General features: G+C 38.5%; 1 protein-coding gene across 4 annotated transcripts in view; it reads left to right on the top strand.

Moving 5' to 3' along the window:
- The window catches only part of LOC106882959 (tubulin delta chain), an 18967-nt gene extending 6535 nt beyond the window's left edge, over nucleotides 1-12432 (top strand). For all 4 annotated transcript variants that reach the window (XM_089337530.1, XM_089337531.1, XM_089337532.1 and 1 more), the window contains 10 exons: nucleotides 304-356; nucleotides 751-829; nucleotides 3405-3463; nucleotides 4151-4292; nucleotides 4658-4828; nucleotides 7551-7646; nucleotides 8699-8763; nucleotides 9518-9658; nucleotides 10534-10691; nucleotides 12193-12432. In XM_089337530.1, the coding sequence (XP_089193656.1) occupies nucleotides 304-356; nucleotides 751-829; nucleotides 3405-3463; nucleotides 4151-4292; nucleotides 4658-4828; nucleotides 7551-7646; nucleotides 8699-8763; nucleotides 9518-9658; nucleotides 10534-10691; nucleotides 12193-12264 (1036 nt within the window). In that variant the 3' untranslated portion in view covers nucleotides 12265-12432. The remainder of the gene's footprint in view (nucleotides 1-303; nucleotides 357-750; nucleotides 830-3404; nucleotides 3464-4150; nucleotides 4293-4657; nucleotides 4829-7550; nucleotides 7647-8698; nucleotides 8764-9517; nucleotides 9659-10533; nucleotides 10692-12192) is intronic.
- Nucleotides 12433-17040: the final 4608 nt, after the last annotated feature.

The raw sequence follows: 17040 nt of genomic DNA, 5'->3' as shown, positions 1-17040 counted from the left end.
TTGAATCCAGTACCCTAACCACTAAGCAATGCACCTCCACTCGTGGTACTCATTTCTACAACTGAGTGGACTGGAGCAACGTGAAGTGAAGTGTCTTGCTCAAGAACAAAATGCACCACCCAGTCTGGGAATTGAAACCACCACGAGTCCAACACCATAACAACTATGCACACGCCTTCACTCTGTAAGCGAAGTGAAACAGCAGCAACCGGGAAAGAAGACCAGGCCACGAACTTAGTTTTGATGTGAGTTTACTGTCAACCTTGCGAACAGTTTCATTGAAATGGTTTCTCTCTATTTTAGGGCCAACAACATTATTCATGGACTTTGTGGACGTGGCAATAACTGGGCTATGGGTGAGTGCCACCTTTCTGTAATGTTTTCTGGTTATTCTCCCCCACCCCTCATGTCTGTTAGTATGGATGGGTTGGATGTTGCTGGAAATTTACTTGTTTCAGTCATTTGACTGCGGCCATATTGGAGCACCACCTCTAGTCGAAAATATCGGCCCCAAGATTTATTCTTTGTAGGCCTAGTACTTATTCTTCGTTATGTCACCTTCTTCGTTGTGTCACCTTTTTCATTGTCACCTCTTTCTTTATATCACCTTCTTCGTTATGCCACCGTCTTCGTTAAGTCATCTTCTTCATTTTGTCACCTTCTTCTTTTGTCAATCTCTTCATTATGTCACCTTTTAATTATGTCACCTTCTTCGTTATGTCACCTTCTTCATTATGTCACCTTCTTCAGGTTATTATGGTTTGAATGATCCACAAGAAAAAGACATTCTCCAGAAGACACTCCAAAGTGTACGAAAGGAAAGTGAACGGTAATATCAGTTTGTTGCTATTTTTGTTTAACCCCAGGCCCTGAAGCACCACACACACCCTGTGTGATCCAGCTGGCCTGTGATGCCCTCTAGGGTGTTCTTTTGTCTATGTTCTTTATTACATGGGAAACTGAAAGTAAATCTTCATATTTCAACTTAAGCACCGGTGGCATCAACCAGTTTCTTCAAATGGCCAGGGATGGAATGAACCACCTTCTGAAGGACGTTGTCTTGGATATCATTGAGAACCTCCTGAGTCCCCCAGTGTATGAGGTTTTGTCTTGTACACCTCCTCTTTTGTGTAACCCCACAGGTAAAAATCACATGGAGTGAAATCTGGACTTCTTGGAGTTATGGACAGCTTTTTTTTTTTTGTTGTATATGTATTATTATTATTTATTTTGTTGTCTTCACCTGGCCTTATGTCCATATTCTGTTTATTTCGTTTGTTTTGTCCCTCATTTTTCCTTGTTTGTCGCATTCCCAGCAAGTTTTCTTACTGGTTGACTCCATGCTGGATGCAATATTATTGATAATAGCATGAAATTGCGCCTGGTGCCTTGTCTGATAACTAATGAGAAATTTGTGACCTTCTGTGTTTGTTCTCCATTTGTCTATGCAGTCAGTGCATTTAGTATGTCTTTCCATCCGTTTGTTTATTATTATATAATGCATTTGAGTTCTGAATATATATATATATATATGTATGTATGTATATATATAATCACTATTATAAGTGCTCTGTGAATTAGATGTAATGCATTTACAGAAGCACTAAACACATTGAATATGATAACGACTCGAAGCCTAATAATTATCATGAATTAAACATTACTCTTCACAAATTTATGATGATTGATGTAATCGATTATTATGCATAATATATACATAAACATATTTAGTCTTGCTGCAGAATTAATTATGAGTTTCAACCATAAAGAGAATATAAAATCAAGCAATCAGCTTCATAGTCCCACACTATCATTAACAAAATATGTCGCTTGTGACTTACAGAGAGGATAATAAATGAGTCCAGGCTGTTGTTAACTTTGTTTTATAATTAGCTTTGTAATTTAGGGTGGGCTTTGGTGAGGAAAGTCCATAACTTCTCTGTGTTTTTGTTAGGTTAGTAAGTAGATGAGGACATTTGGACTTGATTAAAAACGGTCGTCGTTGATTTGGGAATTAGATGCGGTCATGGCTGTGTGGTAAGAAGCTTGCTTCCCGACCACGTGGTTCTGGGTTCAGCTCCACTGCGTGGTGCCTTGGGCGAATGTTTTCCGCTGTAACACTGAGAGCTGATCAAAGCCTTGTGAGTGGATTTGGTAGACGGAAACTGAAAGAAGCCCATCGTATATATGTATATGTATATGTATATATATATATATATATATATATATATATATATATATATATATATATATATATATATATATATATACATATATATATATATATATATATATATATATACATATATATATATATATATACATATATATACATATATATATATACATATATATATATGTATGTGTGTGTGTTTGTCCCCCCAGCATCGCTTGACAACCGATGGTGGTGTGTTTACGTCCCTGTAACTTAGCGGTTCGGCAAGAGAGACCGATAGAATAAGTACTAGGCTTACAAAGAATAACTCCTGGGGTCGATTTGCTCGACTGACAAAAGGCGGTGCTCCAGCATGGCCACGGTCAAATGACTGAAACAAGTACAAGAGTAAAAGAATATATATACATACGTATGTGTGTGTGTGTGTATGTGTGTGTGTGTGTGTGTGTGTGTGTGCGTGTGTGTGAATGTACCTGCCTGCCAACATACATACATACATGGAAAAGAGAGAAAACTCAACTGAAATGACAAAGTAGAGTTTAGATAAGATTGTTGATAGAACAAGTTCATTAAGTAAATTATAGTCCCCCCCACCCCACCCCACTGCCTGCCGCTGCCGTAACTAAAACATATCCTATATTGTCGGGGTGGGGTGGTGGATACGGTAATGATACAAGATAAGCTCCAGAGAAATAAATTGACAGTTGAATCAGGAGGTGAATCTTCAGGTAAATATTAAAGCAGAATAAACAGAGCGCTCTTAGATAAGTATGGAAGCACACACACACACACACACACACACGCACACACACACACACACACACACACATATATATATATATATATATATATATATATATATATATATATATATATATGTATGTATGTATGTATGTATATATATATATGTATGTATGTATGTATGTATATATATATATGTATGTATGTATGTATATATATATATATGTATGTATGTATGTGTATATATATATATATATATATGGTCATGTCCTCGTAACATAGCGGTTTGGCAAAATGAGACCGATAGAATAAGCATTAGGCTTACAAAGAATAAGTCCTAGGGTCGATTTGGTCGATTAAAAGGCAGTGCTCCAGCATGGCCGCAGTCAGATGGCTGAAACAAGTAAAAGAATAAGAGAATAAAAGAACAATATATTTTATATTTCAAACGTAAACCAAAGAACTTTATTTCTTTGTTATTTTGCAGATGTGACAATTTCACTGGCGTTATACTTTTCCATAGTCTCACTGGCGGCACCGGAGCAGGTAAGGTGCTCTACATATATGTGTGTGTGTGTGTGTGTACATATGTGTGTGTGTCTGAGTTTGTCCCCCACCATCACTTGACAATCAATACTGGTGTGTTTATGTCCCCCATAACTTGGTGGTTCAGCAAAAGAACAGATAGAATAAGTACTAGGTTCACAAAGAATAAGTCCTGGGGTCGATTTGCTTGACTAAAGGCAGTGCTCCAGCATAGCTGCAGTCAAAGGACTAAAAATAATAAAAGAATAAAAAAGAATATATATATATATATATATATATATATATATATATATTAGAAAAAACTAATCCATACCATTACCTGCTTAGGGTGCGGTGATCATTATATTGGCCAAACAGGAATGTCACTCCGTTGAAGAACCACTCTTCACAAACAACAAATCCACCACCCACAATACAGACAGATACAGGTCAGTGAACACATAGAAAGGTGTGCTAGGAACCTTTATCCTAATTTTCCCCTTCTATCAATGTTCATAGAACACCTTAGTACAGCATAGAATGAATAAAGAGACATCTTTCATCAATAAATATCTTCCACAACTCAATATGAACACATAACATAATACAGCCACCACCACCACCACCAACAACAACAACAACGATAACAGTAAGTAAGGGCCTTATTTGAACTTTAAGCCAAGTCTTCCTGTTTGTGTTTTGTTGCAGGGTTTGGCTCCCTTGTGGTGGAACACTTACGTGAGGCTTACCCCTCCTCTTATATATTGTCCTGCGCCATTGCTCCTTTTGCCAGTGGAGAGAGCCCTTTGCAGCATTATAACAGTATGCTGTCCCTGTCATGGTTACACAGGTAAGTGAAGGTGGCCATTTTTCTCTGCCTGTCTCAATGCTTCCACAGAAACTGCTTGGGTTACTGGACTCTACAAATATACCTCGGACTATGTAGATTTCGAGAACATAAGAATTTGCTCTCACACACACACACTCACACACAAACACACATGCTCTCACACACACATATATGCACACACACACATGCATGCACATACACACATACACACACTCTCACACCCACCCACACACATGCTCTCACACACAAACACACACATACACACTCACACACACCCACACACACATGCTCTCTCACACATACACACACACATACACACACACAGACACTCACACATGCATAACATTATTTATTTCATTCCATAGGTTTGCTGATGGAATAGTCATGCTTCCCAACGATGCCTTTCACCAGACATTGCTTCAGGAAAATGGTAAAAGAACGAATGGCACAAAGCTCTCTCTTTGGGACATAAACCATTCAATGAGTCAAGCCTTGGCCGGGGTTCTCTACCTTACTGACAGTCTTTTATTCGAGAGGTACGTATATATTTTCAAACTGTCATACCAACACTCTTTGATCTAAAAAATAAGTCTCTGGGACATTACTGTCTTGAGCCCCGAGACCCATAGGGTCAAGTACCTGGTTTCCATCTCATAGAAATGACCAGGATTGCAAGATTCCCTTGAAGGGAATGCCAGTCCAGCAGAGGGTTAGCCCTTTACAGATGAACTGACTGGAGTAACGTGAAATGAAGTGTCTTGCTTAAGAATGGAATGCACCACCCAACCCGATAATTGAAACTGCAATCTTGTGACTGGTAGTCAATTCCCTGACCACTATGTTACATCTTATTTCAAAAATGATTATGTATTTTTTCAAATTGTGCTATTAGCTCCGTGCAAAGAATAGATGGGAAGCAATGGGCCTTCCTGTAGAGATAAGTGTCAGAGGATTTGCTGGAGCCAGATTTCACTCAATGTGCAAGAGTCTTAGACTAGCTGCAAAGGAAACAAAAGAAGCTGCTAGAAAATTGTCAAAAGCTGCTGAGAAAGCAAGTCATTACATCCAGAGAAAGTATTGAGGAGGACAGAAACATCTGGCCCAGAGTCACGATGTCTAACTCAACAAAGCCCATGCTGTTGTGTGTGAGTCTTGTCACCTAAATCAGTTGGCAGCCCCTGGTAGCTCTGGTGTTGCAGTGAAAAGGGCCAAAACTCCCAAAGAGCTGCTTCACCGCCTGATGAAACATCAACTCCTGTATTTAGAGCTGGTGTGCAACAGTACTCTCAACACACAAGTGTTTGCCCTAAATGTTTTGAAAGCTATCCTTTATTATGTGCCCATGTGGTAGGTTCATATCATGTTGCTGTTACTGAGCTGTGTTGATGGTGAAGGTATACAGGGTGAGTCTAGCTCTCAATAAATACTGTGGGAAGCGGTAGAAGGTAACATTCTAGAAAATGAATGGAGTTATTGAGATGTAATAATTTATTGTTATTAAAACTGTTAACATATTTTGTTTAATTTAAAATTAATATATTCAATTTGTGAATCTCTTTTCTTGAAGAGTTTTAAAGCATGACTTGGCAAATTGAGAAATCAATGTTGTTATTATAATATTAATCAATATCATTAATATAAAGAAATCGATATTGCTATTCATTTATTAATGGCTAGTCGTGCTGCAGAATCAAGAATCAAACCAATTTATAAAACCATTCCTCTATAAATGGTAAGAAACCATTATCATGGTTGACTTCCGAAATGACAACAACCTCTGGCTATCTGGTGCTGTTATTCTAAATTTTCCATTGTTCAAGAAGTTTCTTTTTTAAAATGTGTTTATCACATAAATAAAGCGGTTACGGTGAGGGCACATGGTTTAGTGGTTTGAGTTTTCAGCTCACAATCGTAAGGTTGTGAGTTCAATACCCTGTAGTGTTTTGTCCTTGTGTAAGACACTTTATTTCACTTCATATCACGTTGCTCCAGTCCACTCAGCTGACAAAAGCAAGTTATATCAGGGGGCCAACCTTGTCACATTCTGGATCTTTATCCTTTTCTACTCTAGGCATAAGGCCTGAAATTTTGGGGGAGGCGGCAGTCGATTAGATCGACCCCAGTATGCAACTGGTACTTAATTTATCAACCCCCAAAGGATGAAAGGCAAAGTCAACCTCATATCTATTAAATATTTTTTTCTACACTAGGCACAAGGCTTGAAATTTTTGGAGAGGGGACCAGTCAATTGGATCGACCCCAATATGCATCTGGTACTTAATTTATCGACCCTGAAAGGATGAAAGGCAAAGTTGACCTCGGTGGAATTTGAACTCAGAATATAAAGATGAAATGCTACTAAGCATTTCGCCTGGTGCGCTAATGTTTCTGCCAGCTATTGCCTTAAGTAACACCTTCGATCTATAAGTTCGATCTATTTATATAAATATCAATATATTTATACTTAAATATTCATTGTCTGGTAATCTTCAGTCTTTGCCTTCTTTCTGTTTACACACACACACACACACATTTTTTTTATATCAAACCTTAAGGTGTTATATTTAGTTTATTTATCCATATAATTGCCTCCATATCTTCTCACCTGGGTTCCTCTTATAGCCACTCTTTACCCCCTGGAATTGATCCCTCATAAAGACATTGGAAGCTAAGTTCTAACCATTTGAGCTCTACTAAGTGTTTTCTATACCAAAAATCTCTGGATCTCATCTGCTGACTATATATATATATATATATATATATATATATATTCTTTTATTCTTTTACTTGTTTCAGTCATTTGACTGAACAAATTCACCCCAGCAATTATTCTTTGTAAGCCTAATAGTTATTCTATTGGTCTCTTTTGCCAAACTGCTGGTTTACAGGGATGTAAACACACCAACATTGGTTGTCAAGCGATGGTGGAGGGACAAACACAGACGCACAAATATATGCATATACACACACACACACACACACACACACACACACACACATATATATATATATATATATATATATATATATATATATATATATATATATATATATATATGCATATACATATATACATATATATATATATATATATATATATATATATATATATATGTATGCATATACATATATATGTAGGATTGAACCAGAAACCATGTGGTTGAGAAGGAAGCTTCTTACCACACTTGTGCTTATAATTACACTTACACCATCTGTCTACCCGTTTTATTCCACGATATCCACTTCCTAATCTTGCAGAGGTTACAGCCTTGGCAGTGAACCCTGGTACCTCCTGAAAACCTTATGCTCCAAACCTGACACGAAGATTATATCACTGGCTCACAGACGGCACCGGTACGTAGACGTGTGGAAATTGGTTATTATTCCAACAATGGAATCTGTTAATGGAAATGGTCTCATTTCTTTCTTTGGCTGTCTCTCTTTGAGTGTGTGTCTTTTAATAGTTTTGCAAGTAGGTGGATCAGAGAGAGGTACCATGAGTGAATTCTGTTAATATATCTTTGCATAGATTTAAATAGTCTCAGACAGGAATGTTGTAATCTTTGTCGTCATCGTCGTCATTGTCGTCATCGTCGTCATCATCACTATCATCATCATTGTCGTCACTATTGTTGCTACTGCTACCACCACTACCACCACCATGGCCACGATTACTACCATCACCACCACTCCACTGTTACCATCACCTCCTCCTCCTCCTCCAACACCACTACGATCATCATTATCATTGTCATCATCACCATGATCATGATCATCATCTTCATCATCATCACTTCATCACCACTGATGCTACTACCTTGATTATCACACCACCACCACCACTGCCACCACCACCATCACCACCACCACTGCCACCACCACCACCACCACCACCACTGCTACAATCCCCACCACCATCACCACCACCAACACCGCTACCACCACCACCACCACTGCCACCACCACTGCCACCACCACCATCACCACCACCACTGCCACCACCACCATCACCACCACCACTGCCACCACCACCACCACCATCACCACCACCACTGCCACCACCACCACCATCACCACCACCACTGCCACCACCACCACCACCACCACCACTGCTACAATCCCCACCACCATCACCACCACCACCACCGCTACCACCACCACCACTGCCACCACCACCATCACCACCACCACTGCCACCACCACCATCACCACCACCACTGCCACCACCACCACCATCACCACCACCACTGCCACCACCACCACCACCACCACCACTGCTACAATCCCCACCACCATCACCACCACCAACACCGCTACCACCACCACCACCACTGCCACCACTATCAACCTCTCGCTCCCCCCCCACTCACCTACCTCTATATTATTTACCATTTAAAATTTTCCAGACATTCATGGGAGCAGAGTTTGACCTCAGTAACAAGATTATTCATGGCAGCAGACAAGAAGTTTATATCCTTTTACTGTTCATTTATTTCCATTTGTGATGTTCTACTTTAATTCATTGCTTCTGCTACTGTTGCTATTGGCAAATGGAAACTGAAAGAAGCCTGTTGTATGTGTGTACGTGCATGTGTGTTACTCTCTCGTTGTCTTTACATTGCAAAGCGGTTTCCGTTCTTCTTCGTTTGCAGTCTTCTTGGCAAGTATGTCTGGCCATGGGGAAATATGGACAGGAAGGGTTGGTGACAGAAAGGGCATCCAGCTGTAGAAAATTTGTGTCATTTAATTCTGTCTGAGCCATGGAAAACTGAACGTCATAATGATGATGATGCTGCTGCTACTGATGATGATGATGATGATGATGATATATATGTATATATATATACGCATATATAGTGATATTTTGAAATCATTTAATACGTATGTTTCAGGTTTGTGTAATATATAAAAGGAAATACATCCATTTTGTAAACCATCCTCAGTTAAGGCATTTCATATATATGTGTAGTCCAACCCATGCTAGCATGGAAAGCGGACGTTAAACGATATATATATATATATACACACACACACATGATGGACTTCCACACAGTTTCCATCTACCAAATTCACCCACAAGGTATTGGTTAGCTCGTCCAAAGTGCCAAGCAATGGGACCGAACCTGAAACCTCATGGTTACCAAGTATGGATCCTCACCTCACAACCATGCCTGCACCTTTTTATTATAATTTCCGTATTTTTCCCTTAATGTTTTGCTCATACAAATCTGTTTCAAATATTTTGGTTGGTCGAGGTGAGAACCAATCATATGACTTCATACAAGCCATACAGAAACGGCAACAACAGATTGAAAATAACCTGAATTGCGTTTCATGGAATCCGTGTCCAGTCGACTATTGGTCAGGTAAGATTGTATCAACAAATATCAAGGTATTTGTTTATTTTTGTTGTTGTTGTTGTTGTTCTTCTTCTTCTTCTTCCCTAACACTTTTGATATCAACCCATATGATACTGCCATTGGTTCTATGATACAAACCCCCTGTTTTAGAAGGATCAAGATTAAAACCTTCTATAAAAATTTCTTGTTACTTTATGTTAATTTATGCTCCTAGCACCATCTTAATAATAAAATTATGTTATAAAATACTTCATAATTATATAAATTACACATATTACAAATATGATGTGCTAGACTACCTGTGACCTGTTGTGTCACTGGGAAAGTCTGAGTTTCTCAGCAATGGAGTTTTGTTTCGTGGTTTTTTTTTTCCTTTCCAGGTTATTTCGCATGCTTTCAACGAATGTGACATCAAAATCACACGTAAACGGTTCCTTTCCCCAGAAAGCGAAAGATTTGGCTGCTATTTCTTGCATGCCCTGCTGCTACATAACAAGTATTTCAGATCCTTTATCGCAAATAACTGTTACGTGGTAGCAGGGCGTGACAGATGGAGCAGCCAAATCTTTGGGGGTGAGATATATTGAATGCACTTGGAAAAAATTGTTTCACACGAAGGTTACCAGCGGGTCTTATAGAAACATTTACTGTAAAAACAGAGTAGCATGGGATAGTTTTTTTTACCTGGCCAGTTTTTTTACCTGTGAACTGTCCTACCCATGCATAGCATGCATGGAAGCCGTTAAACGATGATGATGATGACGGAGGGTTTCAATCATAGGAGATCGGCCAGCATGCTGTAGGATCTCTTCATCATCAATGTAACTTGAAAATCTAAAAGAAATAATTAAACGTCCATGTGTACCTTTCTTGTTTTTTAGCCGATCACTGTCTTCCTGGTGAGAAAGTTTCTTCTCTGACGCTGGCATCCAACACTGGCTATGTAACTGACTTTTTGGAGAAAACTTTATACAAAGCTAAAAGAATGCATGAAAATAAGGCATATTTACATTGGTACTGGAAGCATGGAGCTTCACAGGTAAAAGAAATGATTTATTTGGAAAGTTCAGTATAAACAATTGAGGCAATATTTAATTAAAACAGCCATCTATGTATCACACTAAATGTATATACACAGTCGGTAGGCCAGTTACTTCACTATTTGTCCAGAGATAACATCTATTATGGATGTGCTGTGTTAAAAATACAATAAGTATCAGAGAGAGATGGAAGTTTGCCTCAGCAGTGGCTAATGAGAGCATCAGATGCATTTCAGCATTTTTGCACCTCTTCAATACATGTACTCACAACCAAATTATCATCTCCATTTCATCATCTCTATTTTCATGTTTCTCTGATATTTATTGTGTTTTTAACACAGCAAGTCCATAAAAGATGTTACCTCAAAGCAAATGCTGCAGCAACTTCTCTCTCAACAATGTATATACATTAAGTATGATACATAGATGGCTGTTTTGATATATTTGGGTTTGGTTGTTTCTGCTGAATTTACATTTTACATTGTTAATTGCAAGCTTAATGAATCTTTATTTACTTGCTTTTTGTTATTTCATAATACACAGGAGATCTGACGAAAATATTTCAGGCAATGCTTCTTGATAGCACTTCCAAGCTAGGGATCTCTGGTGATTGTCCATAGGTCCCAGCTCTAAAGTTGCCCTGAAGTTCCTCGTCGTTGCCCAGATTCTCCCCGAGAACGTCGTCACATCTCCTCTCCAATAATCCTCTATAGAATGCCTTCATGGAATTGAAGCTGCACAAGTTTGGTCCCAGATGGCAGAGTTGCTTGAGAGCAAGGCGGCACTCGCGGTGCCATTCGCCTAGCCCCGGTCTCTGTTTGATCCATGACTGCAGCTCGTCTCTGATCCACGATTGAGGTAGATAGATAGATAGGTAGATAGATAGATAGATAGATAGATATGTAACTAAACAGACAAATAGATAGATAGATAGATAGATAGATAGATAGGAAGATAGATAGATATGTAGATCGATCGATCGATCGATAGATAGATAGATAGACAGAGTGACAGACAGACAGATAGATAGATAGACAGTGACAGACAGACAGACAGAAAGAGAGAGAGAGATGCACGAATACTCAGGTGGTGTTCATTTACGACTGAGTAAACTGGAACAACATAAATAAAGTATCGTATTCAAGAACATAGCTCACTGCTCGATGCCTAAGAATCCACTCCTTATGATCGTGAATAGACCCCCACCCCCAACCACCACAATCACTGGGATACACACCTATCCTAAAGGATTAGATATTCTTTTCTTATTTTGTTACAAGACCTCAGGGCTCAACTGATACTTTATTTTATAGGCCTCGAAAAGTTGAAAGGCAAAGTCGGTCTCAGCTAAATTTGAACGCAGAACTTAAAGACGACCATGTGTCTATTGTCCTCCAAGTTAACTGCTTGGTTTCTCCTTTCTTTACAAAAAACAAAAATCAAATTTGATCCTATTCACTCGTTACGTATTTTCTTTTTCTTTTCTTTTTGTTTCTTCAGAATGATTTTGAGAATGCGTTTGAGACGGTACAAAGTATCATTGACAATTATGAAGCACTGGCTACATCATGAAGAGCACAGGAATTATCTCCCTTCGAAAGAATTGCTTCCCTTTAAAGATATCTCTGGATATAATCTTCCTTCCATTTTATATCTCTACCATCGTCATCATTTATTACATAAACGTTTTATTCAATATCATCTCGGATTTCATTAAAAGTTAACTTGTACTAACAAAAATCCTGGACAATTTTTATTGAATTTATTCAGTATCATTTCTTTTTAATATCTATATCTATATATATAGGGTGATAAATTGAATATTAATTCAATTTAAGACCAAGTCGCCTAACATAAAAAATAAAAAAAATCTGAAAATTCAGAAAAAATTATATTACACGTGTATAAGGGATGACCACTAGGTGGACATCCAATATGCTAGAAAGAGGTCATCAACGAGCCAACCACAAAGAAAAATAATGTTCTCCAGAAAAATTGACGAACCTCTTTCTAGCATATTGGATGTCCACCTAGTTGTCATCCCTTATACACGTGTATTACGTATATATATATATATATTGTATATGTTATAAAATGTTGGATTTATGGCCCTATTGTATCATCAGATCGAAGTATAGCTGTAGTTTTCATTGTGTTTACCTAAGATCAGATTATTGTTTCCCCCAATCACTGTAATATCCTTTTCTAATATAAATTGTTCGAAATTATTATTTTTTAAACTACTGCTTTCAATTATGGTCACCCTGCACTGTAGGATTAATAGCAGAGCTTGGAGCGGTTCAGAGATACTTCACGAGGAAGATTGCATCAATGGAACAGCTAAGCTACTAGGAGAGACCGAAAGAGCTACGACTGTACTTCTTGGAGCGAGAGGTACGCAGTGATATATGAATGGAAGATACTGGAGGGGCTGGCACCGAACTTTGGAATTGAGTGTTATACCAGACCGCGAAATGGACGTCATTGCACTGTTCCATAAGTCCCAGCTGTCTCATCTAGGGCGAGGACAATGTACTGCAATAGCTTGGGGTTCAAAGGCCCACAGCTATCTAACTCCTTGCCAAAACATCTGAGGGACCTCCATGGAATGGGAGTAGAGGTTTTCAAGAAACAACTTGACCCCTTACCATCCAAGATCCCAGATGAACCAATATCAAGGCAGGAAACACAAAAGAGTTGCAGCGATATCGTACTCACTCCTTCACGAGAAGCCAAATCCACAGAATTGGCCAATTAAAACGTGATTACAATCGCGGTGCCCCAGCATGGCCACAGCCTCAAGGTTGAACCATATAAAAGAATAATAAACTGCATTTTTCTTTCCTATAACAAATAGATCTTGATCTTGAGTTATTGCCCTTGCTCAGTTGATTTTTTTTTTTTTTTTTTCATTATTCAAAATTTCCATCTCTCTGATACAAATGTTAACACGCCGGGCAAAATGCTTATTGACACTTATCCACCTTTACGTTCTGGGTTCAAATTCCACCAAGGTCGACTTTGCTTTTTATCCTTTCGGAGTCGATGAAATAAGTACCAGTTGAGCACTGGGGCCGATGTAACCGACATTCCCCTCCCCGCAAAATCTCAAGCGTTGTATCTCAAGTAGAAAAGATTTATTTCCTGTTAACCCGTCTGCCACAGTAGACATATTACTTCTTACTTCATTATTCACTGTATTTAATTCTGACTCTTTTTGTCGTTGAATGACCCAACTTCAGAAACTACTTCAACACACTGTATTTGATGGCATATAAAACGCAATTTATTTTCTTAAAGAATTGTGTTAAAAAGTCATGGTGCTCTATATGCGAAGTTGGGTCTATAATACGAACTTCAATGCACGAAAACCATTTTCTATTCTCGAATATGTGTTGCTGAAATTGGGATTCGTCTAATATACCCGTGTGAATACTATGTCTTCAAATGCAATAGGGACGGCTGTGGTACAACGAATAAAATTTACTGCATTTTTGACTTTGAGAAAAAACACATTTTACAAATGTTTATTACTTTATAAAAACTATATCAGCTAAGCAAATGACCAGCTATAAATGCATTAGGAAACCCTATAACATATTCAGTGTGGTGTTATGGGCCAGGCTGTGTTGTAGGGAAGGATCGGAAGTAGGCATGTGCTGTCGGAAGTGGGGCCTGTGGATCCTACTGGAAGTGCCGCAGTGGACATGCGGTATTCAGGGAAGCACGAGGGTCAGTCGGCGGCGAACAACACATCAGAGTGGACGTGTGAGAAGGTAGAGCATCGGATAGCGCACGTGGACGTGGAGTGAACCTCGGAGATCGTGACAGCACGTGGATGTTGAAATTGACCCTTTCTCCGGACCGACAGGTAAGACTACCCTTATTCTTTCTTCTCTTCTGTCTTTTTCCTCGTTTGAGCCGAAATAGCTTGTGATTTAAAGGAAGAAAAAAGACAGAATTACGGTAGTCTTACTTATTGGACCGGAGAAAGGGTCATGATCTCCGAGGTTCACTCCACGTCCATGTGCGCTATCCGATGCTCTACCTTTCTCACACATCCACTCTGATGTGCTGTTCGCCGTCGACTAACTCTCATGCTTCACTGAATGCCATATGTCCACCGTGGCACTTCCGGTGGGATCCACAGACACCACTTCCGACAGGACATGCCTACTCCCCCACTTCCCTACAACACAGCCTGGCTCATAACACCATATTCAGAACACTGTTTCAGGAAATTAACCCCGTTCTCTTTGAGAGTATAAAAGACAAATTTATACGGAGCAAATTGTGTAAGACACGGTAAAATAAATTTGCCTCTTCAATTCTCCAGCATTACATGAAGAAACAAAAAAACAAAAAAAAACGACTTTTACATATCAATATCTATCCTTAGACATCTGAAAGATTAGAAGTGCAAGACGAATTTAACATATTTAGGGCAAACGAAGAAGATCCACGGAAGAATAACATATGATATGAAATTAACGAAATTAACCTGAATAATAATAACATTGAAAAATACCTTAGGAATGAGAACCCAGGTTCGGAATTTTCCCAAGGCACCTGATGAATGCTGGAGGGTATATCAGCCGAAACGTTGTGTTAACAACAAACAAGATGAGGACAAATATCCGTCAAAGGTAAATAATGTATAAAATATTTTCTATAGTTTCTTCTCGATCAGCTGGAGTGGCTCTTTTTGTCATATATTTACGCACCATGCAGTTAAAGAGGAGAAAATATTGAATATTACTCATTTTATCATATCTTAGACATCGTTTTTTGAAACTTGAAAAATTATCAAATTAGACATTAGTGTCAGGTAAAATTGACTTGGAATCTAACAGAGAAAGGAATACTGACTGTTAAACACCAAAAATTATCCAGATATTTTATTAGCAACCCAAACTACAATTGGGTCAGCAAAGCTGAACAAAATTTCCTTGAAAAAAAAAGGGGGGAGGGGAAACAGGTACCAGTCAACTGATTAGGTTTCAAACTCTCTCAATTTCAATAACCACAACTATTGTCCTTATGACGAAGCAACAGTCCAAAATGATGTAATCCTTGCAACGGAACGACTTCAAAAAGGTAAGGGAAAAAATAGCAAAAATCAGAAATCCTACATTTTGCCCCTCCTCCGAATTGTACTTTTCATCCCCATGTATCGATAATATTAAATGTTAAATTCGTTTCAATGGCCTCTACTCTTTTTCTTATAGCATATCAGTATTCTTGTTTAGCTCATGTTAGCCTTGGTCGCACAAACCTATGACTGCACCGTCTATTTATATATATATACACGGTATATCTACTATTTTATTCTTCAAAATGCTCTTTCGTTTTTACAAAGATAGTTGAGCAGGATTTGAGTGAGATTTCGTTGCTATTTCCAACAAGTCCAGTGACCGTGTAAAGTCCCCCTCTTGATGGACTTTTAAGACATAAGTCTAAAATATTATTATGTTTGTCTTGATATATACTGAATTGTTACGCATTTAAATATCTTAACTATGGAACGAAGTCAAAGACTTTTTATTAAGATGTAGAATGCAGAGGAAATTTAACTGCTATGTTCTGCAGGCTGAACGAATGCGTACAGGCTGTATTGTTAGGGGGTTGAAGAAAGTTAATGAAACTAATAACATTGCATAAACAAACTATTTAAAAAAAATTAAACATTGTCAGGAGTGTGGTTGTAAGTAGCTTGCTTACCAACCACATGGTTCCGGGTTCAGCCCCACTGCATGGCACCTTGGGAAAGTGTCTTCTACTATAGCCTCGGGCCGACCAAAGCCTTGTGAGTGGATTTGGTAGACGGAAACTGAAAGAAGCCCATCGTATATATATGTATATGTATATGTTTGTCCCCCCAACATCGCTTGACAACCGATGCTGGTGTGTTTACGTCCCCGTAACTTAGCAGCTCGGTAATAGAGACCGATAGAATAAGTACTAGGCTAACAAAGGATAAGTCCTGGGGTCGATTTGTTCGACTAAAGGCGGTGCTCCAGCATGGCCGCAGTCAAATGACTGAAACAAGTAAAAGAGTAAAAGAATATAATAGATCTTTCAAAACAAAGATTTAGTTTTAAAGGGAACATTATTGTTTCATTCGGTATAGTTTTTGAAGAATTCCCATTAAAGGGTCGAAGGTCAGAACAGAAATATAAATTCAGTTAGATATCGAGGTGTTTTCAATAATTTCTAACGCTGTAAATGAATTTAGAAGAAAAAAATATATCCTAACTACGCGGCATTAAATAGAATGGTGAGAAAATGTAAGGGAGATAATCTCTTCTTTGTAAGTTGTTTCCCTTTAAAGCGACGCTTTCCAAATTC

Source organism: Octopus bimaculoides, chromosome 19 (assembly GCF_046866305.1).
Source record: "Octopus bimaculoides isolate indiv1 chromosome 19, ASM4686630v1, whole genome shotgun sequence".
NCBI lineage: Eukaryota > Metazoa > Mollusca > Cephalopoda > Octopoda > Octopodidae > Octopus > Octopus bimaculoides.
The sequence above is the reverse complement of the archived record's forward strand: the minus strand, read 5'-3'. Positions and strand labels throughout refer to the sequence as shown.